Here is a 22637-nt window from a genome sequence, read left to right as displayed (position 1 = left end):
CTTGCTAAAGAAAAGGTAGAAAGCGAAGAGAGGAAATGGGTACCATGAACAGTAAGAGCCTGCAAGCCGCCAAGGTCCCTGCAGCAGGTGCTGGATAGAGAAATGGATTGTTCCCATAACAAAAAGAAGTCTTATTATTGAACAATGTGAACACCCAAGGGATGGGGGCAAGGGAATCTATTGTTTAACTAAGCAAACTTTCGAGTGGGAAAATCCAATGCTGGTTTTGCTTCTTCAGTTCTGAGGTGCTGTATCCAATAAAGTTCTACCTTTGGGGATTTAATCACCTAGAGCAGGGCTTTTCAACCTGTGGTACGCGTATCACCAGTGGTACTGTAGCACCTGGCAGGTGGTACGTGAACCCTAGCCAAGTGTAGCGGGGGATGGAATGAGCTAAAGAGGTGTCATACAGACTTGAAGGAGATCAGCTGGGCCCGCAGGGCTCAGCAGAAGCCCCAGGATCTGTGCGCATGGCTGCATGCTGATTGGGGCTTCCGGTGCACCTGGAAGAGAAAAAGGAGGAGTAAAGCAGAGAGATTCCTGGCAAATAGATGAGGAAGAAATGGAGGTAGTGACAGATTTTATCTTCCTGGGCTCCAAGATCATCACAGATGGGGACTGCAGCCAAGAAATTATAAGACGCTTGCTCCTGGGGAGAAAGGCTATGGCAAATCTAGACAGCATACTAAAAAGCAGAGACATCACCCTCCCAACAAAAGTGCGTATAGTTCAGGCCATGGTTTTCCCAGTTGCAATGTATGGCTGTGAAAGCTGGACCATAAGAAAGGCTGAGCACCAAAGAATGGAAGCCTTTGAACTCTGGTGCTGGAGAAGCCTCCTGCGAGTCCCTTGGACTGCAAGGCGATCCAACTGGTCGGTCTTAGAGGAGATCAACCCTGACTGCTCTTTAGAAGGCCAGATCCTGAAGTTGATACTCAAGTACTTTGGCCACCTAATGAGAAGGAAGGACTCACTGGAGAAGAGCCTAATGCTGGGAAGATTGAGGGCAATAGAAGAAGGGGACGACAGAGAATGAGGTGGCTGGATGGAGTCACTGAAGCAGGAGGCGTGAGCTTCAATGGACTCCAGCAGATGGTAGAGGACAGGAAGGCCTGGAGGAATGTTGTCCATGGGGTCGCGATGGGTCGGACATGGCTTCGTAATTAACAACAACAGCAACAAGGGCAGAGAGAGGAGACGTTTTTAATGGAGCAGGTTTTCAGGAAAGGGTGAGAAAAAAAACACCTGGAGAAAGAGAGAGAATAGAAGAGGCTTTTGTTAGCAAAATGGTGAGGAGAGAGCGAGCGAGCAGCCTTTGCATTGCAAATAGTGAGTGAAAGAGTGAGAGGCTTTTGCGAGCAAAGGGTGAGAGAAAAAGGGAAAAGTGAGGGGGAGAAAAGAAAAAGAAAAGGCATTAACTTCTGACTTCCTTGGTTCAATAGAAGGAAGCATTAACACTGAACGTCAGCTTTTTACTTTTCCACCATCTTATAAACTAGCCTTTTCTATAACAACAAAGGAATCTAACCAGTAAAGCCCCAAATCCCCCCATTTTTTTAATCATCAGGTTTTTGACACCTTGCTAAGCACTGGTGGTACTCAAAGATTGTGGTACAATTTGTGAAAAGGTTGAAAAGCCCTGGCCTAGAGGAATTCCCTTGTTGGGTTCGCTAATTGGACCGCTGACAAATATGTTTTTTACAGATCTTCCCTTTTTCAAGCTGCAGAAGGAATTTATATCCGACACTTAAGCTGCCATTCAACAACCAAGAACTCAACGAAGCAAGAAACACAACTGGGATCTTGCTTGACTTGCATTCTTCAAGTGCTTGTTCTGGCCCAAGTCACACGGACAAGGCAGAGGTTAAGTAGAGTCTGTTTATTGCTCACTTATCACAGTCTCCAAATGACTCACCAAAAGTGCTGGTGAAGCTCTGCTCTGGTCCTCAGTTTCCCCTCCATCTGAATTCCCCGGTTCTACAAACTAACTCCTAGCTGACCCATGAGGGAAGTAACAATAGCCCCAAGTCCAGACTTCCAACAACCAAAACATAGTCCAAGAGTCGGAGGTCCGACAGCCAAGTCCAAAATCCACAAGCAAAGTCCGAGATTCAGAGTCCAAAAACACAGTCCAAAGTTCAAGAAACAGGATCCAGGAAAGCCGTGCAGGTGCACCTCCAAGCAAACAGATGTTCCCGACAAACACACCTTCCTCCAATGTCTGGTTAAATATCCTTCCTCTGGTGTTCCTTGGGAGGAGAAGTGAGGCTGCTTCTATGCAGGCAGCCTCACCGACCTCTTCTGTGCCTCCCTCTGCTTGCCTTGCCTGCGGACAGAGGAGGTAGCTGTGCCTGTCATGTCCGGTGGCCCTCTGCAGCCATTCCTGCAGGCAGCTCTCCATCTGGTCAACCATCCCTCCCCCTGCCAGATTGCCCTGGACTGCCTGATCCTTGATCCCTGGACTCTCCACTCATTTGGAAAGGATCATATCCTTCCCGTCAGACAGTCCCGGTTCCAACTGTTCCTCCTTCTTCTTCCCAGCATTAGGCTCTTCTCCAGTGAGTCCTTCCTTCTCATTAGGTGGCCAAAGTACTTGAGTTTCAACTTCAGGATCTGGCCTTCTAAGGAGCAGTCAGGGTTGATCTCCTCTAGGACTGACTGGTTTGATCGCCTTGCAGTCCAGGGGACTCACAGGAGTCTTCTCCAGCACCAGAGTTCAAAGGCCTCAATTCTTTGGTGCTCAGCCTTTCTTTTGGTCCAACTTCCACAGCCATACATTGCAACTGGGAAAACCATGGCCCTGACTATATGCGCTTTTGTTGGCAGGGTGATGTCTCTGCTTTTTAGTATGCTGTCTAGATTTGCCATAGCTTTCCTCCCCAGGAGCAAGCGTCTTTTAATTTTTTGGCTGCAGTCCCCATCTGTGGTGGTCTTGGAGCCCAGGAAGATAAAATCTGTCACTACCTCCATTTCTTCTCCATCTATTTGCCAAGAATTGAGAGGGCCAAATGCCATGATCTTGCTTTTCTTAATGTTGAGACTGCATATACAAGACCAAATTTTGCAACAGTTTTGGAAAAAATATGTCACTTCTGGTTTTTTTCTTTGCAAAAGTGCACCATAGAAAACAATGGGTTGACTTAACCGTAGCATTTGCTTAAAAACCACTGTGCTCGCTTAACAACTGGCATAAAACTCATATAAACTTGTTTGGTCATGTGACTGATCCTTTTTACAACCATGACAGGCTCCATTATGATTGTAATTTGAGGATTACCTGCATCTTTTTTTAGGAATAATTCAAGTTGATCCAAGCTAACAATCCAAGTTTGATATTAAAGGATTCCAGGAAAATTGCAATTAAAGGGGGTTTTTTTCCCCTCACCCAACAGAAAGCAGCATTTTGTCTGCCTGCCTGGACTAAATTATCATATTAATTATTCAGATTACTTAATGCTGATCAGGTGGAATGATTTTTAACCACATGCAATCAAGAAGGAGAGACGAAAAGCAATGGGGTTCAAAGGTGAATGAATAATGAACTTCCAAGGTTTACGGAGTTAGTATGCAAGAGAATATAAAACTTATCCAAGACACTTAAAAGGCTAGAGAGTCATTGTGGGTCAAAATGGAGAAGCAAGTTATGCATTACAGCTAATCCCCAATTTATGATGTTAAATGAGCCCCAAATTTCTGTTGCTATGCAGATGTTAAGTGAATTTTGCCCCATTTTACGACAACAACAGCAACAACAACAACAACAACAATAATAATAAAGTTTGCAGGGTCAATAATAATAATAATAATAATAATAATAATAATAATAATAACAGCAACAGCAGCATCACCAACAATAATAATAATAATAATAATAATAATAATAATAATAATAATAATAATAATAATAATAATAATAACCCCCAGTGAGGCAATACCTTGACGTGGTTGTGGGGCTTGTGTACTCTGAGGAAGATGAGAGCTATGCCAGAGGTTCAACCATACTGGACAGGTCTCATCAGAAGAGTCAGACAAAGAGTGTCTCTCCCATAAAAAATATGGTGAGACGTAAATTGCAGAATGCCATACCAGCTCGGATGTCGCCCGGGTTAACAAGGGCCGCACTAGATATTGGAGTTCCTGGATATCTGGTGAAAAATGGGTTACAGGACTCAGGACTGTTGGCTGAGCAACCAGGGCCAGCAGCTGCAGAACTACTGGAAGAAAAGGTGTTTACCCGTCGCAGATACACAGTGATGGAAAACAACGAAATAATGATCTGTTACTACAGTCAAGTCCAACAAGACGAGGATATCTAAAACGAATGACGAATTCTGGAAAGAAACAACATCCAGAATCAGAAATACAGAACAGAGACTAGCAGACCAACGTCCGATTTATAACAGAAAAAGTATTTACAGAAACAGAATTGACGAAATGCAAAGGTTTACCCAGGGCAAAGAAATCAAAGCCTTAAACAGAGTAATTCAGAAAGTAAGGCAAACCAGGGAAGAGTTTGGCAGTGAAAGAATCCAGTAGAGATATACAACTGTTCTCATTTGGAAACCAGGCACCTCTTCCTCAGGAAGAACAAAACCCTCTAACTAAAGAAATAAAAGAATGGAAACAAAGAATAATTGAGCATCTAGAACAGCACAAAAACAACAGAATAAGGCTGCCTGCATTGAAGCTTGTTCCAAAGAAACAGCTAGCACAAGCATTAAAAGATGCAAATACTGCAATAGCAAGTATACGCACCAATTCACTGCAAGAAAAACAAACAAAAACTAATGTACAGCACAGCTGCAGTTATAACAGAATCACCTGGGATGCAAAATCAACAAAGAAGAAAAACAAACAACCAGTGCACCACAAAAATGGAAGGTTAGACTAGAAATAAGATCAGCAAGTTAAGATCACATGCAAGCAAGCTAGAACAGATGAAAGAAAAGAAGCTGAAGAACAAGAAGACCAAAGAATACCTAATCAAGAAATCCCACTTAGAAACAAGGAAGATCAAGGAAGCACTGGAAATAATAAAGCAACAAATAACAGCTATAGCCAGGAAAATCAGTAGATATGAAGCTCGAATTGCAAACTATAGGCAGAACCTCCAATTTCAATCAATCAGAAAAGGTGGCTAACAAATCCATCAATGGAGAAACTGCAAGGGAATCAGTCAGTACCTGACAAGGAAGAAACAGTGCAGTTCTGGAAGCAGATATGGGATAACCCAAAGAAATACAACAAGGATGCGGCTTGGTTAAGAGGTGGATGCAAATAAAACAGAAGTTGAAATGAAAGAACTAGTAATAACAACAAAAAGGTAGAAAAAAGAGCAAAGAAAATCAAAAATTGGTCAGCACCAGGTGAAGATGAACTGCATGGGTTTTGGTTGAAACATATAACTGTTATACACCCACTCATTGCCAAACAGTTCAACAATATACTACAAGGAGGAGAAATTGAAAAGTGGCTAACAACTGGGAAAACCTACCTAATAATGAAAAAATCCAGCAAAAGGGGCAACACCAGGCAACTACAGGCCAATTACCTGCTTACCAACAACTTTCAAATTACTAACTGGTGTGGTAGCTGATGCAGTACAACAGCATCTAGTTGAAAACAGTCTCTTTCCACCTGAGCAGAAAGGAAACCACCCCAATAGCAGAGGAACAAAAGATCAACTCCTAATAGACAAAATGATCTGGGAAATTGCAAAAAAAGGAAGACCAACCTGAATGTGGCATGGATTGATTACAAAAAGGCATTCGACTCTCTACCACATGATTGAGATAAAGTGTAGAAATAAAGGAGGTCAGTAGAAAACATCAGAAAATTTGTGCAAAGCATCGATGGCCAATGAAGATACAGTGGCAGTCAATGGTGAGAGGATGGGAGAGGTTAAATCAAGAGAGGAATATTTCAAGAGATTCATATCACATTACATTTGTTATTGCCACTGTTTCCTTGTCAACAATACTGAATAACTCAGACATGGCTATCAAACATCAAAAAACATCCTGCCAGACTTATCCCACCTCCTTTATAATGGATGATCTTAAAAGCTGTATTGAAAAACATCATCTGAAATAGAATCGCTGCTCAACACTGTCCGTATATATAGCCAAGATATTGTAATGGAGTTTGGCTTGGACAAATGTGCCACACTTACTATCAAACAAGGAAAAATAATGAAAACTGAAGGAAGCAAGATGCCCCACGAAAATAACATTAAGAGTCTGGTTGAGGAAGAGTACTACAAATACTTGCGTATCCTTCAAGCTGACAACATCAAGCACACTGAAGTCAAGAAAAAGATTAGAGGTGAATACATCAAGAGAGTGAATAAGATCTTAAAGTCCAAACTCAATGGAGGAAATACCATAAAGGCAATCAACACCTGGGCAATCCCAGTCATTAGGTACACAGCTGGAATAGTGGACTGGACTCAAGCAGAACTAAAAGCAATGGATAGGCAGACCAGAAAAATAAGGACAATGAATCATGCCCTTCATCCATGCAGTGACATTGATAGACTTTATCTACCAAGGCAAATAGGTGGGCGTGGAATGCTACAAGTACATCAGATGGTTGAAGAAGAAAAAATGGCTTTGGAAGAATATCTGAAGAACAATGATGAAGATGCACTGAAATTAGTATATCAGGAAGGCTTACTAACTACTGGAGAGACCAAACTGGCCTACAAGAAAGACCAAATGAAGAACAGAATAGAGGCATGGGAAGACAAAGCACTACATGGCCAATACATGAAAAAAATAGCTGGGAAAGCAGATAATAATAAAACCTGGCAATGGCTAAGAGCAGGAAAATTGAAGAAAGAGACCGAGGGACTAATTCTGGCTGCACAAGACCAAGCCTTAAGGACAAATGCATACAAAGTCAAAATTGAGAAGACAGCAACAGACAGTAAGTGCCGCCTATGCAAAGAAGCTGAAGAAACAGTGGACCACTTGTAAGCTGTTGCAAGAAGATTGCACAAACTGATTACAAGCAGCGGCATGACAAAGTAGCAACAATGGTGCATTGGAAGATCTGCAAAAAATATCATTTGCCTGTAAGCAAAAACTGGTGGGATCATAAACTAGAGAAAGTCATAGAAAATGATAAAATTAAACTGCTCTGGGACTTCAGAATTCAAACAGACAAGCACCTGCAACACAACACCCCAGACTTAACAATTGTCGATAAGAAAGACAAAAAAGTCTGGATAGTGAACGTGGCAGTGCCTGGAGATAGCAGAATAGAAGAGAAAGAACTGGAGAAGATAACAAAATACAAAGACCTACAAAAAGAAATAGAAAGACTGTGGCAAAAGCAAGCAAGGGTAGTACCAATAGTCATAGGCTCCTTGGGCGCAATCCCAAAACAACTGGAGCACCACTTGAACACCATTGGCATTGACAAATTTGCTATTAGTCAATTGCAAAAGGCGGCCTTATTAGGAACTGCTTCCATCCTGCGACGATACCTGTAATACCATCAAACATCCACATCTGCCTATCCAGGTCCTGGGTAAGGACTCGATAGGTAGACAAAATGCCAAATCCAGTCTGAACATCTGGCTGACTGTGCGATGATCAATAATAATAATAATAATAATAATAATGTTGGAAGGGACCTTGGAGGTCATCGAGTCCAACTCCCTGCTCAGGCAGGAAACCCTATACCATTTCAGACAAATGGCTGTCCAGTCTCTTCTTAAAAACTTCCAGTGTTGAAGCATTCACTGCTTCTGGAGGCAGGTTGTTCCATTGGTTAATTGTTCAAACTGTCAGGAAGTTTCTCCTTAGTTCTAAGTTGCTTCTCTCCTTGATCAATTTCCATGCATTGCTTCTTGTCTTGCACACATATTGAGTGGTTCTCTTTGCTTTGCCTGGCCCTCAGCATTATGGATCTGGCTGTAAAAAATTATGTCTTCCTCCTACTCCTTGTTGATCCTGGCATAATTCTGAACCCTTCCTTCTACCAGCTAATTCCCTTCTTCAGAAATAGTAATGGCACTTCTTTTCTTTATCGTTTTGACGCATAAGAGACTGCTTTAGGTTACTTTTGCCTCACTGAATCCCCAGCCTATTCTGTGTCTGACATACAGATTACCCTTCGACTTACGATCACAATTGAGCCCAAAATTTCTGTTGCTAAGTGAGACATTTATTAAGTGAATTTTGCCCCATCTTACAACCTTTCTTGCCATAGTTGTTAAGTGAATCACTGCAGTTGTTAATAACATGGTTGTTAAGTGAATCTGGCTTCCCTATTGACTTTGCTTGTCAGAAGGTTGCAAAGTGACCTTTTGTGACCCAGGGACAATGCAACAGTCATAAATACATGCCAGTTGCCAAGTGTCTGAATTTTGTTCAGGTAAGCATGGGAATGCTGCAATGATCAATAAGTGTGAAAAACAGTCATAAGTCACTTTTTTCAGTACCATTGTAACTTCAAATGATCACTAAATGAATCGTACGTTGAGGACTACCTGTATTCTGGTCCTTGAGTGTTTAATGAAGTTCCTGAGATACAGCATGTACATCCCTGTGGATAACATCTAGATATCTACTTCCAGGTTTCTCAGCAAAGGCCATGCCGGCTGAGGAATGTTACAGTTTAAGTGCACCTATATCAGGGGTGTCAAACTGCCGGCCCACAGACCGGTTTCATTATACCGGAGCTGCGCCCACCCCATTGCCAGCAACGGCGAAAAAGCTCCGATACGTTGCGTGACGTCACGTGATGTCGCAAGTTTGACATGTCTAACCTATATGGAGAATGTCAGAGTCAAGGAAGATGAATGCAAGTATATTTCTCTTGGTGATTAGTTATTTCAGTGGTGAAAGAACCTATGAAAGCAATCTTAACTAGTTTATTATTGATTACCGTACAGTTAAAGCTAGTTGGGTGACTTGGGTATCCAGTTACCCAAATAATGAATTTAGCCTCTATTTAGTCTTCCCTTCATTTCAGGCTGACTCTGTCCAGAAGATTATGAGGTCATAACAAACATAAGAGGCATTTGGTCTTGCATACGTTGGCTCTACTTTATAGATTGCAAAGTCTAGCCTATGTAGACAGAGATTTCAATTGTTTTCAAACTACACAATCTGGAACTGGCAATTCTGCTTAGCAGTTATTTTTCTTTTTCTTATTAATTTATACTCTGTATCTATCAACTTATTTTCTAAATGGTTTACATAGCCATCCTTTTTTTTTGTATTCTGTCCTCACTGTTTTTTTTCTCTCCACATTTTCTTTCCTTAAGTTAGAATAAGCATGCTAGTCCATATGTTAAGCATGTGTGCATTCTAGCTTCCAGCTGTCTTTGGTAAATGTGTATGACTGCTTCTCCTCCTGAAATGTATATGTAAAGGAAATTGCCAATTTTTTTTGAACTTCAACAACTATTTAATCTTCTACTTGAATACTGTGTAGATCTTGGTTGATCTAATTATCCTTGTTCTGAGATATATCACCTTAATTATAACTAATTTATCCTTTAATTAGCCCATCAGAAATAGCTATTCCCCAAATTTAAGAAAAATCAGCAATCAATAAGACATTGTTATGCATTTTAAACCTTGTCAAAATATCCTATAGATCAGATATTATTTACATGCCTGAAATTATGTGCATAGGTGGTGAATTTCTGACAACAGTACACAACTGTGCCTAAAACTCTATGGTCATTGTTTCCCAATGAATTTAGAAATGTAGAGGCATACTCTATGCAAAAGGATGAAGTTTTTTGAAGTTCTATTGATGTCATTTGGAATGTGAAATACACTATTTTAATTAATTTAATAAAAATTAAATAATTGGTTTTTTTCTTTTTTAAAAAATGCCTTATATTAAATGAATAAAACAGGATTTGAATTTCTGACAGCTCTGTCAAACTGTAAGATAACCACAAGCTAACAAGCACACCCACTAGATATATGATTGATATTGATAATCTTGTTCTATTCAGCGTAGTGTCATCACAGTTCAGTGAATATTCTAATTAACTTTGCAGAAAGCTGCTAAAATTGGTTCCAATTCCTTGCAAAATACGTATTGCAAAAATACAGTGGATAACAGGAGGAAGACAACATGATCTCTATGTATTGTCTCATACAGGTGAAAACAGTTGCACAGATTGTATTTGCATGCATCACTGGTTTTTTCTTAATCCTTAATTCTGTTGCCACACCTTTATTGCTCTTAAAACAGATTGAGTCAAGAGTAGTAATTAGCAAGAGCTTTATTATGTTCCCAGTTACATATATTGTTGTCACTACATTTCATTTGCTGAAAAATTAGGAAGTGATTATGTAGTGTTGTTTTGGAAAAACTAAGTTATATTAGCAATGCATAATTATTTAAACAGGGTAAAGAGAAATGTTATACAACACAAGGTTTATAACAAAGTATTGCTGTATATATTTCTATGAATTGCAAGTGGTTAATATTGGTAATAGTAAAGCCAAAGTGTTTGTTGTTACATACTTGGCTAGAATATAGTACCAAGTACTCAAAAGTAAAAGGTTGAGGCTATAATTTTATTACCTTTATTCTACTGTGCTGAAAATACTTAGATGTTAATGCATTCTCCCCTTTATCCAATAGTTCTCTCTTCCCCGTCTTTCCCTTCCCCATTTCCCTATAATCTTTTCTTTCAGTTATATTTTATCTTTTGATTTATACATTGAATATATAAATATATTGAATACATATTGAATGTTAGTAAAGTCTGTGTTGTTAATTACTGTAGAATTTTCAGCTCTGTTCTTCCATCAATTAAATGTAGTTGCAGTTGATAGCCTCCTGCCAGCACATGATCTGCTTCAGTTTGCTTGCCGACCAAATCGCTCTACAGAGGATGCTATTTCTTTTGTTCTCCATCTGAGCTTCGATTACTTAGAGGAAAGAAATACTCATGTTCTTATGTTGTTTGTCAACTTCAGTTCAGCATTTAACCCAGTCATTCCCCAGCATCTAGTAGACAAACTGGGCCCTTTAGGCTTAAACACTCCTTTGTGCAACTGGATTCTTGATTTTCTTACTAACAGGCCCCAGTATATGCGAGCCGGAACAAATATTTCTAACATCATTTTCTTGAGCACAGGTTCTCCTCAGGGCTGCATCCTAAATCTACTGTGTTCACCCTGTTGACCCATGACTGCTATGCTAGGTTTGCCACCAACCATACTGTGAAATTTGCAGATGATACAACAGTAGTGGGCCTTATTCAAGCTGACAATGAGGGTGCTTACTGCAAGGAGGTTAAGGGTTTGGTGAACTGGTGTAAGGAAAACAGCTTAGTTTTAAATATTGGAAAAAACAAAGAGATCATTGTTGATTTCGGTAAAGGCAGGCATAGCCACACTCCTCTGTGCATTAATGATTCACATGTGGAGATGGTTACCAGCATCAAATTCCTGGGTGTATGTGCAGTTAAGAGTAGGCTAGCTTGGTCGCTCAACAGCGAGACACTGGTGAAGTGGGCACAGTAGTGCCTGCATTTTCTGCGTCGCATGAGAAAAGCACATTTTCCTTCCCCTGTCCTGATCACTGCTTCAGACAGGAAGGCAGTGCAGAGAGTAGTGAGGATGGCTGAAAAGATCATTGGCAGTTCCCTCCCTTCCATCCAGGACATAGCATATAAGTGTTGCTTGAGCAGAGTCCACAAGATTGTCTGGGACACTACACATCCTCTTCACAGCCTGTTTTCTTTGTTACCTTCTGGGAGGAGGCTTCATGGTATCCGAAGCAGAACATCCAGATTCAAAGTTTTGTGCCATATGGTATTAACCTTGTGAACTCTAAAGCAGAGGTCCCCAACTTTTGGGGCACCAGGGACTGGTTCCGTGGAGAAAGGTTTTTCCATGGACTGGAGAGTGTATAGTTTCGTGTACTGTCTGCATCCCACGGATGGGGCTTTGCTTGTTTGTGCGGACCGGTTGCTGGTGTGCTGCATGGGGGGTTGGGGACCCCTGCTCCAAAGCTTCCTCCTTCCGTTATGTATTCAAGATGGACAGTGATTAATATTTATATGTTACTTATGTGTAAGGGTGTAGGTCTATACATACGTTGTATATAGTATGTTTAAACGTGTTTTATCTATATATACATTTTGAGAGCAAGCAACTAAATTTCATTTTTAATGTGTGCCATTGTGTCCACAGTAAAAAATGACAATAAAGGTTATCTGTCTGTCTGTCTGTCTGTCTGTCTATCTATCTATCTATCTATCTATCTATCTATCTATCTATCTATCTATCTATCTATCTATTTCACTTTAAAAATATGATTTTCAAGTGTGACAGGCAGAACAGATATCAACTGCAGTTGTATTACAGCTCTATACTGGCAATTTTGTCATGGTGGATTTATATTCGAATTGCGTTATTTAACATGAGACCAAGATCCCTTTCTTGACCAACTGATCAAGAATTACTTAGAGAGTTAAATACATTGTTTTGCTTTTATTGTTACATTAGATTTTTGTTCTTTCAGACAAAAAATCATAAATCAAGGAGACAATACTGTGGCTCCTGATTCCATTAAGCTTATATAGGTAATTGTTGACTTACGACCACAATTGAGCTCAAAATTTCTGTTCTTAAGACATTTGTTAAGTGAATTTTGCCCCTCTTTACAACCTTTCTTGCCAAAATTGATAAGTTAGTAACCCAGTTGTTAAGTGAACCTGGCTTCCCTATTGATTTTGCTTGTCAGAAGGTTGCAAAGGGTCATCACATGACCCCCGGGGACACTGCAGCCATCATAAATATGAACCAGTGGCCAAATGTCTGAATTTTGATCACATGATCATGAGGATGCTGCCAAGGTTGTAACTGAAAAATGGTCATAAGTCACATTTTTCAGTGCTGTTGTAGCTTTCAGTGGTCACTAAATGAACTGTTCTAAGTTGAGGATTATCTGTACTGCCTAAATTTGGCAGTTGATTAATATACTGTAGCTAAAATGTTATATTTCTGGTAGACAATTAAGACAAATAGGTTCATTAAAGTTACAAGTTTAATTGCACCCCAATATAAGAAAAACATTACTGTTTCTAAATTGATAGTAATGTTTCTGGTCCTGGGAAGGATATATTTCTGTAGTGATCATAATAATGTGGAGGTACAGGAGCTATTTGCTTAAAGATAAATAATTCATAGTGAATTACTTTGCCTGTCCATTGGAAACCGAACTTAACCCTAATTTAATTTTTTTTTTAATTGAGGATAGCCTTAGATAATCTCATTAGGGAGTCAAGTTCATGTTATTTAAAATGGCTGAGTAAATATCCAGTTCAAGTGATGCTTTCATTTGTTATCAACAGTTAAGAAGCTGTGAGAAATACATTCCCTATAATTTGCCCAGGGTGAAACCATTGGGGAAATAATTTCTGAATACAGATTTTCTGCTGTGAGAAGCCTGTATTTATATGTGAGGGCTTTCTTGTGCGCTGAATCATCACCTATTCACAAGTGTTGCCTGTATTGTTTGAGCAGAGTCAATACTGGAAAAAAAATACTATTTCTATTCAATTTCTAAACAGATCTTTTTACATATAAAAGTAAAGCTGAGAAATATGTTACGACAGCAGATCATATGTTTTATGGTTTGTTACTAAAATATGGGCAGTTCAAATTTTTATAACAAGGATGCCATACTTTGCATATGATTAATTGATGTACAGTTTAAAATATAGGTGTTTATATCTATCATTTTTCTTATATTACTGCCTGGAACTAAAAATAAGTAGGTGGATTAAGGATTTCAGAGTTAAGGAAACAACACAGAGGCCTCGACTTTTGACCACAACTGAGCCCATATTTTCCATTGCTAAGTCAGAGCGTTGTTAAATGAAAATTTGCCCCATTTTATGAGCTTGCTTGCCACAATTGTTAAGGGAATCACTGCAGTTGTTAAGTTAGACACATGGTCATTAAGTGAACCTGGCTTCCCCGTTGACTTTGCTTGTCAGAAGGTTGCAAAAAGGGATCACGTCATAAATAGGAGCCAGTTGCCAAGCATCTGAATTTTGATCACGTGACTGTAGGGATGCTGCAACAATGGTAAGTGTGAAAAATCCTCATAATCCCCTTTGTTCAGTTCTGTTGTAACTTTGAACAGTCACTAAATGAACTGTTGTAAGTTGAGGACTATCTATATATGTTCTATCTAAACTGTAGAGTTTTTCTTATCTGTGGTTTATTTTTCTTTGGGTAGATACAGAATCAGTTTACATCAGGGTTGTCAAACTCAATTTCATTGAGGGCCACATCTGCATTGCGGTTGCTCTCGGGGGGCCGGATGGGTGTGGCCAGGGTGGGTGCAGCCTGCTGGGTGGGTGTGGATGGAGTGGGTGTGGCCTATTCAGTGGGCATGGCCAGCTCTACATCGTTCGCACTGGATATGTGAAGTAGACGAGGGCCATTTGCTGGCCATTTCCAGATGATGGTACATTTCTTCATTCCTCACAAAGGGTGACACCTCCCAAGCATGCACCCAGGGGGCAGGGTTGACACAGCAAGGGCTGGTTCCTCACTGTTTCCAGACAGCCTTGTGGAGCTAAGACTGAATGTGTTTCAACGTAGATGGTCACCACAAAATTGTACATTGGCTCCCGGGTGGCCTGGACCAGGGCCAAGGCAGCAGAGGGCCGTTCCCTCACTGTTTCCAGGACGGCTTCGCGGGTCACATGAAACCACTTTGCGGGCCGCATCTGGCCGCCGGGCCTTGTGTTTGACATGTCTGGTTTACATTATCTGTTTTAGCTGTTAAAGCCAAATATGACCTTTCAGATACATTTGAATGACAACTCTGGGTTGCCTTCCACTGCTGGTAATTCAGCAATATTAGTTTCTCAGAAAAATAATTTTAAAGGCTCTGCTATTATGCTTTCTCTCCTATCTAGTGCTAGTTAGCTTTTTAAATGAGTTCTCAAATAACATCTGTTTTTTATTTAGAAATGCATACAGGGTTATGTTTTATGCAGAAAGGCTTGAGTTTCTAAAACATCTCTATGTGATGGATCAAAGATTTCACACCAATTTAATGCAATATACTTTAAACACTAGTGGATCTGTAGTGCTGAGATATTGAAAGGCTATATTAAAATTGCTACTTAGGTATGGATGATCTTGGGCAGGCAATTGTTTTTCATTGATAGATGAAATATTCTAAATTCTACTTACAGAAAAAATAAGACTACAGATAATATTTCAGGATAAAACTTATTTCAGTAATTCATAGCCAGTTGAATGAATGTTTGTAGAATAATTGTCTATATCATGCAAAGCCTGTTTCCCATCACCTCAAGTCAAATGGGAATTCACATATTGGCAGTGCTGATATTACAATAGCCTTTTCTGGCTTTCCAGTAACATAGTCAGCAAAATTCTTATTCTTATTATTCCAAGCTAGAATTTTGATTTTGTCTATCATACTAGGTTACTTCAATGCGAACTGTGGTCAATGAAGTAATGATGCTGAATTGGTAAAAAAAAAAAAAGGAAATATAAAGCAATGTGAAAGTGTTAAACATGCTATTGTGAGGACCAATTTGGATTTGTGAAAGGTTTAGCTTCAGGGCATCCTCTCTCAAATGGAGGCTAAATAAACTATTGAGGTTTGTAATTCTTGTTGCAGTTATGGGATATAAGCTTAGAGGAAGAGATGTGGAAAGAGCAGTGAACTTCTGTGAATAGATGTGGAAGTAATAATACAATCAGCTGCAAGGAATTCTGGTAACTGATGGAGACAGGACTGAAAGAGAAGTTTTTGGCTTTACAATGACATGCACAACTTGATCATGAAATGTGAAAAGCTAGAACTAAGGAATATTTTTAAAGCAAAAACTAAGTGTCTCAAACTGGATGTCTTAAGACTATGAATCAAGCTCATAGAAATGGCCACTTTAAACCGGTTACCATCTTACATGATCTACAATTCAGAACATGAGTCCATACAACGGAACAAGGAATAGAATATTGATGATCCTCAAAAAGCTGTGTGCTCAGCTAGAAATCAATGAACAATGGGATCGTGTTTATTAGATTTAATTCATGATATCCAGTGACATCAGTGTCATACAAATGCACAAGCCAACCACAGATGCTTTAGTGAAAGCAACTGAGAAATGTTATGACGAAATATAAGAAAAGCTAAATGCAGCATAAAGAAAGAAGTTGATGGGGATTTGGAATGCAGAAACTGGATAAACAGAGGAATCCTGAATTACTGGAAGATTTCAGTTATGTAAAATAATCATATTAAGTTTTGTAAACATATTTATTGCATCACTTGTTTGAAGCAGCATAAATGTATAGCACAGGACATAATCAAATGGGCAACATCAGAATAAAAAAAAATACATAATGAAAGATGGAGCACTGTAGTTCAGTTCAGGTTATTTTACATCCCAATACTGACTACAGAAACAATCATGAGTTATTGATAGCAAATTTAAATTAAAAAAAATAAAGATATTTGCAGCTAAAGCCTGAACTATGGCCTATATAAGATCTGAACCTTGGGTGGGCACATTTCCAAGAGAGGAACCCAGGTCTTGGTTATGAAGATGCCAGACTGACATCCTCATACATGGTAAGGTGGGGGCAGATTTACTGCAAACTGACTTGACATTCCAAAGCAATAACAGAAATAACAGGAAAATAATCATGAACTTTGACAAGAACTTTTAAAAAAAGGAAAATCCATCGAGAACAAAGATCAGAATAATTAAAGCAATGTTTTTTCCAGTAGTGATGTCTCACTGTGAAATTGAACAAGAACTTTTTTTTATTATGTGTTTGGAGTCAGTAAAAATATTATGAAATTCATGAAGAACCAGCCAGCTTTAACGAACAAAAACGTACTGGTCCCTTGAATAGATGGACGTGCGTACTTTGGACATACAATGTAAATGGTGAAGTAGAAACAAATGACTACACATGATATAGTAAGTTGGAAAAAGTAAAAGAATGCAAATGTAAAATTTAAGGCAAGTGGAAGGATGGGGCAAAAAAATTTCTGAAATTTTGAATTCTGAAAGCCTTTGAAGAGCTATGGGCTCTTTTTGTAACCTTTATTCCTGGAAAGTTGATGAGCATTTTTCCATACAATGACTCGAGAGCTGAACCTGACTTTTCAGGCAGTCCATAGATTTTAGTTGAAGTTAAAACAGATTTCCATTCTTATTCCCCCATTACCTTTCCTTCCCACACCACTTGCCAAATATGTTTGCTCTACTGACGATAAGGCATCAGAGATAGACAACAATGGGAAGTGTACTGTCTATCTATAATATATCCAGTGAGTTGCTGTGCAACTTGGTAATTCCAAGGACTGCTTGCAATGATTTCGTTTTCATGTCCTGCTCTTGAATGTTGTTGTGTGTTGTGTGGAGTATTAATTCTTTAAACATGTTTACTGTATAAATATGCTGCTTATTATTTAGTCCCTTGTTTTCATTAAACAGCAGGGCATAAAAGTTTCCAAAAATCTTTCTTTCTTTACAGAGCTTGTGTCATCTTGGGCGTGATATTTCTTCTGTCCTCTTTATGTATAGTGATCAAAGCCATCCATGACCTTGCAACTAAGTTGCTTCCAGAAGTGGTAAGATCTTTTTTTTTTTTTTAAACAAACCCTAAATTTCAGTGTTTCAGTAAGAAAGCTTGTTATGCAACTGCATGTACTCTTTTGTAGCTTTGCATAGTTCTGTGGAATTGTATACAAATTGCAAGGTTATGTTTTATAGTTTCACACAGCGTGATGTCAATTTTATTTTTATTATTTCCTTTTGTATTAATATGCCAAATCCATTCACTTCTAGAAATCAGAAATTCCAGAAAATGTGCTGTGGCCAACAGTTGGCCTAGGACAGTGGTTCTCAACCTTTCTAATGCCGCGATCCCATAATACAATTCCCCATGTTGTGGTGACCCCCAACCACTTATACATCACCGGGTGCCAGGGGCATGGCCAAAGAAAAGGGGGAAAAAATGGCAGACAGCCTTGTTTGGCGACCCCCGTGAAATGGTTGTTCGACCCCAAATGGGGTCCCGACCCATAGGTTGAGAACCACTGGCCTAGGAGTAGTTAGCACTGGGGAAATGTTAAGAAACTGGAATTTGCTCAGATTTCCTGAACTGTAATCTGTGCAGTATACGTTGAGGAAATTTTGTAACGGTACAGTATAAGGTTATTCAGAATTTTTGCAACAATAGGAAATAAGTGGTGCTCTTGTGCTTAAGATCCTAGAGTACTCTAGAAATTACTTATTATATTGTAGTTAAACAGTTACAAAAGTACTGTTCTTTTGAGGTTCTACAGGCTTAAAGCTGTTTAAAGTGAAATTTTATTCTCCAAAATCTTATTTTATGTAGAACCAAGTTTGTATTTATTATTATTGTTTGTTGCATATTAAGCCATATATTTAGGCTAGATTTGGCATTTTTGTCGATCTATTGACACCGTCCCAAGGACCTGAGTTAGGCAGATGTTGCTGTTCAATGGTATTAAAGATGATGTTGCAAATTGTAAACTATTCCAAGTAAAGCTGCCTTTTGCAATTGACTGGTTGTGATTTTATTCAATATTGTTATCAGATTTAGATTAGATATCCTGCATTTGTTATATGTAACCCATGATGACGAACATACCTAATACTCCTGTCTATTTTCTTCATAACAAGAACCCTATGAGGGAGGTTGAAATAAGAGAAAAGTGACCAGCCAAAGTCAACCAGCCAGCTTTTGTGCTTAAATGAGGCCTAAAATCTTCTGGTTTTACATATGGATTATTTATATAGTGTGGTCTAAGAATTATGTCTAGAAGAAAATCAACTAAATTCCGTGTACCATGTTTCACCTGAAACTAAGGCCTATCCCAAAAATAAGCCCTAGTTTGATTTTTTTTTGGGTGGGCCTAATATAAGCCCTATCCCAAAAATAACTCCTAATTTTGGGGCGAGGCACACACCTAAAAATCAAGCTGGGGTGGGTGTGTGGATCTGCCCCACGCGCCCCACACCTACTTACCTTGCAGCCAGGCCTCTCCTCACTGGCCCAGCTCTTCTGCAGCCAGACCTTCATTCTTCAGTCGCAGGCCTTTCCGGAAGGCCTGTCCGTAGCTTGGTTCTGCAAGACCTCTGCAGCCCAGGACCGAGCTATGAATTGAATCCGTAGTTCAGTACTCAGCTGCATAGGCTGTCAGGAAAGGCCTGATTGCCAAATGCAGGCTGAAATGCAGCTGCAGAATGAAGCTGCTCCTTCGGCTCCAGAAGAAGTGAACTTGCTGGATGGGACTGTAGATGTCGAAAGTGAATAAGACTCCCCCCAAAATAAGACCTGGTGCCTCTTTTGGAGGCAAAAAAAAAAAAAAAAATGAAATAAGACCCTGTCTTAGTTTTGGGAAAACACAGGTAATAATGACACAAGGGATTTTATCTTGATAGATTTCTTAACTATCTTTGTTAGAACTAGTTTATAAAGCTTGGTATGAAAATTTAATAGCACAACTTCCATTTTAAATCATGTGGTTTTGGCACAAACTTTCTAATACAAAATTTTCTCTTCATGTTCTGGTAAGAATACAACATTGATTTCATGGGGCAGAGCAAAGTAATAATGGAACTATGATTTAAGGATATTATGGTTTATTCAGTTTTAATGTATTTAATGTATTTATATTTTAATGTACTTAATGTATTTATAGTAATTCATATTTTTAAGGCCACACAATCCATAGTTAAGCAAATGTAGCAAATAGCATGTCTATCATAACGGTGTTTTGGCATTTGCCCTGCTTCATTAGACTTACCTCTTACAAGTAGTCCTTGACTTACAACCAATTATTTAGTGACCATTCAAAGTTACAATCGCACTGGAAAAAATGACTTATAACCTTTTTTTACATGATAGTTGCAGCATCCCCATGGTCACATGATCAAAATTCAGACGCTTGGCAACTGAATAACAGAGTTGGAAGGTATTCTAACTTGGATGTCTTCTAATCCAACCCCCTGCTCAGGCAGGAGACCCTATGCCATTTCAGATAAGTGGTTGTCCAATCCCTTTTTAAAAACTTCCAGTGTTGGAGCATTCACAACTTCTGGAGGCAGGTTGTTCCACTGATTAATTGTTCTGTCAGGAAATTTCTCCTTAGTTCTAAATTGCTCCTCTCCTTGATTAGTTTCCCTCCATTGCTTCTTGTCCTGCTTTGAAGAATAGCTTGACTCCCTCTTCTTTGTGACAACCCCTGAGTTATTGGAACACTGCTGTCATATTACCTCATGTCACTGACTTGTATTTATGATGGTTGCAGTCTCCCAGGGTTATGTGATCACTTTTTGTGACCCTCTGACAAGCAAAGGCAATGGGGAAGCCAGATTCACTTAACAACCATGATGCTAACTTAACAACTGTAGTGATTCACTTAACAACTGCAGCAAGAAAGTTGTAAAATGGGGTAAAACTCACTTAACAACTGTCTTGCTTAGTAATGGAAATTTTGGGCTCAGTTGTAATTGTAAGTCAAGGACTATCTGTAATAACAAATAAATAGATTGAGAAAGGAATGGGAGCGAACATTCCTAGTTCCTAGACTTTTCTTCTGGTGAAACGTCTCTGAAATTTCTTCAGCTACAGGAGTAGATTTGCTTTAATTGCCTTCACAAAAATCTCTTCTAACTGTAAGAGTATGAAAAAGAAGACTCTTTGAGATATATAGTAGATAATTCAAGTCATTTGTTTCAGAATGCATTTTGTCAGTTTCCAATTTTGAGTCATTCATTGTATGTCTAATGTACTCCAGTATTTTAAGAATATTGAATCACAGTTTGAAACCCTCCGATTAAAATGCTTGATTTGACATGATGACTTGCCTGTTTTCAAAGGTTCTAGGCAGTAGACCATATCTCTGCAATTAAAGCCCTTTAGAAGAGGTATGAAAAACAAACTTACTCTTCAAATTAGTTTTTTTTTTTAAGAGTTCATGTTTTCCTGTCACATGTATTCTACTTTCCTATGTAAAGCAAGCTTGATCAGATTTGACAAGGACACATGAAGAAGCTGTGATTTGATTCAAATTTGTGATCCAAAATTCAATAGCAAGCCAATTTGATTTGAACTATTTTGATATTTGAGATTCTATTAAAAAGAATTTGTCTGCGTAGGTTATAATGGGAAAACCACAAAATGCCTGAAGCTGTCTTCCTTTTGGGGCAAGTTTAGACAACTTTAAAATTTCAGTGGGATACTTTTAGGAGTTTTACCACAAAACATTCTTGAAGCTGTCCCTTTAGCAAGGATGATAAAAGGCTAACAAAACAGTCTCTAAATTGTCTGGGTAGCAGTTGTAAGATAGCAGAATAATATAACAATGCCATAGAAATAGGCAAGTCATACAGAAAGACTTGGGCAAGAAAATAACCTTGCCATCCCATATCTCCAAAAGCAGTAAAAATGTTGGGTGGTGCCTGTAAATGTTACCATAGCCTGGCAATGATTCACTTCAATTTTCCCCAGTTGTGCAGGATTAACAATTAGATTTGACTAAATCAGTAATTACAGTATCAGCATATTGCATGCAGTTTTAATATGCTTGGATCCTGCCTTCATTCCCGTAGGGAACAAAACAATCTATATATTTTATCTGCTGCTAAAACAAAGGAGAACACATCTATTCAGTAAAAGACATTTTTATATGCTTATTTATGCATGATGTTTATTTACTCATTTACTTACAGGATTTATTTGGCCACATGTCTGACATGATGACTCTAAGTAGCTCATAATAACCATAAAAATATAGCTAAAAAGAAAAGTACCCTCCACTTGAAGGCCTTCAAGAGGAGCCCTCTAACAAATGTCCCTCTAAGTCAGGGGTGTCAAACTGCCCACCCCATTGCCAGCAATGGGGAAAAAGTTCTGATACATTGTGTGACATCACGTGATGTTGCGAGTTTGACATGTCTGCTCTAAGTCAAGAGAGAAATTTACCAACTTGGTGGAGTGCTAAGAATACAAGAATGAAGATCAGTGGGCAGGAGTCTGTAGTTGTGACATTTTGTGCAAGTGGCATGCTTACCTGACTGTCTGAAATTCATATATTCATTATTATATGAATTGTCCTAAGATTTATAAATAAATAAAATAAGATTTTATTTGGGAATGAAATATGACTAAAATGATCCATCTTTTTTAAAAAATACAATTTTGATCCTTCTTTTTAGTGCCAAGTAAATAGTTCAGAAAGTCATCTAATGCAGAGGTCCCCAACTTTATGGGCACCAGGGACCGGTTCCGTGGAGAGAGGTTTTTCTGTGGACCGGAGGGGGCGTGGTTTTGTGTGCTGCCTGCATCCCACGGATGGGGCTTTGCTTGTTTGTGTGGACCGGTTGCTGGTGTGCCGTGGCCCAGTACTGGTCCACTGACTGGGGGTTGGAGACCCCTGATCTAATGAATATACTTGTTTATTTATGTTTCTGTGTCATTCCAATAAATCGGACTCTAAGAAGTATAAAATTTTTATATTTTATACTTGTTATAATAATTAATATTAAAATAATGTAAATACACCTCCCACAAAGATCCATAAAACAATTCAGTCTAAAGTCATATTCCCTC

The 22637-nt window shown here is 38.9% G+C and overlaps 1 protein-coding gene across 1 annotated transcript in view; it reads left to right on the top strand.

The window, feature by feature from the left end:
• LOC120318770 (transmembrane protein 163-like) overlaps positions 1 to 22637 on the top strand; it is a 64095-nt gene that overhangs the window by 25054 nt on the left and 16404 nt on the right. The window contains exon 2 of the mRNA XM_039366824.1: positions 17529 to 17625. Within this exon, the coding sequence (XP_039222758.1) occupies positions 17529 to 17625 (97 nt within the window). The remainder of the gene's footprint in view (positions 1 to 17528; positions 17626 to 22637) is intronic.

Source organism: Crotalus tigris, unplaced genomic scaffold (assembly GCF_016545835.1).
Source record: "Crotalus tigris isolate CLP2741 ecotype Arizona unplaced genomic scaffold, ASM1654583v1 scf7180000020405.187410, whole genome shotgun sequence".
In the NCBI taxonomy this organism is placed as follows: Eukaryota; Metazoa; Chordata; class Lepidosauria; order Squamata; family Viperidae; genus Crotalus; species Crotalus tigris.
The sequence above is the reverse complement of the archived record's forward strand: the minus strand, read 5'-3'. Positions and strand labels throughout refer to the sequence as shown.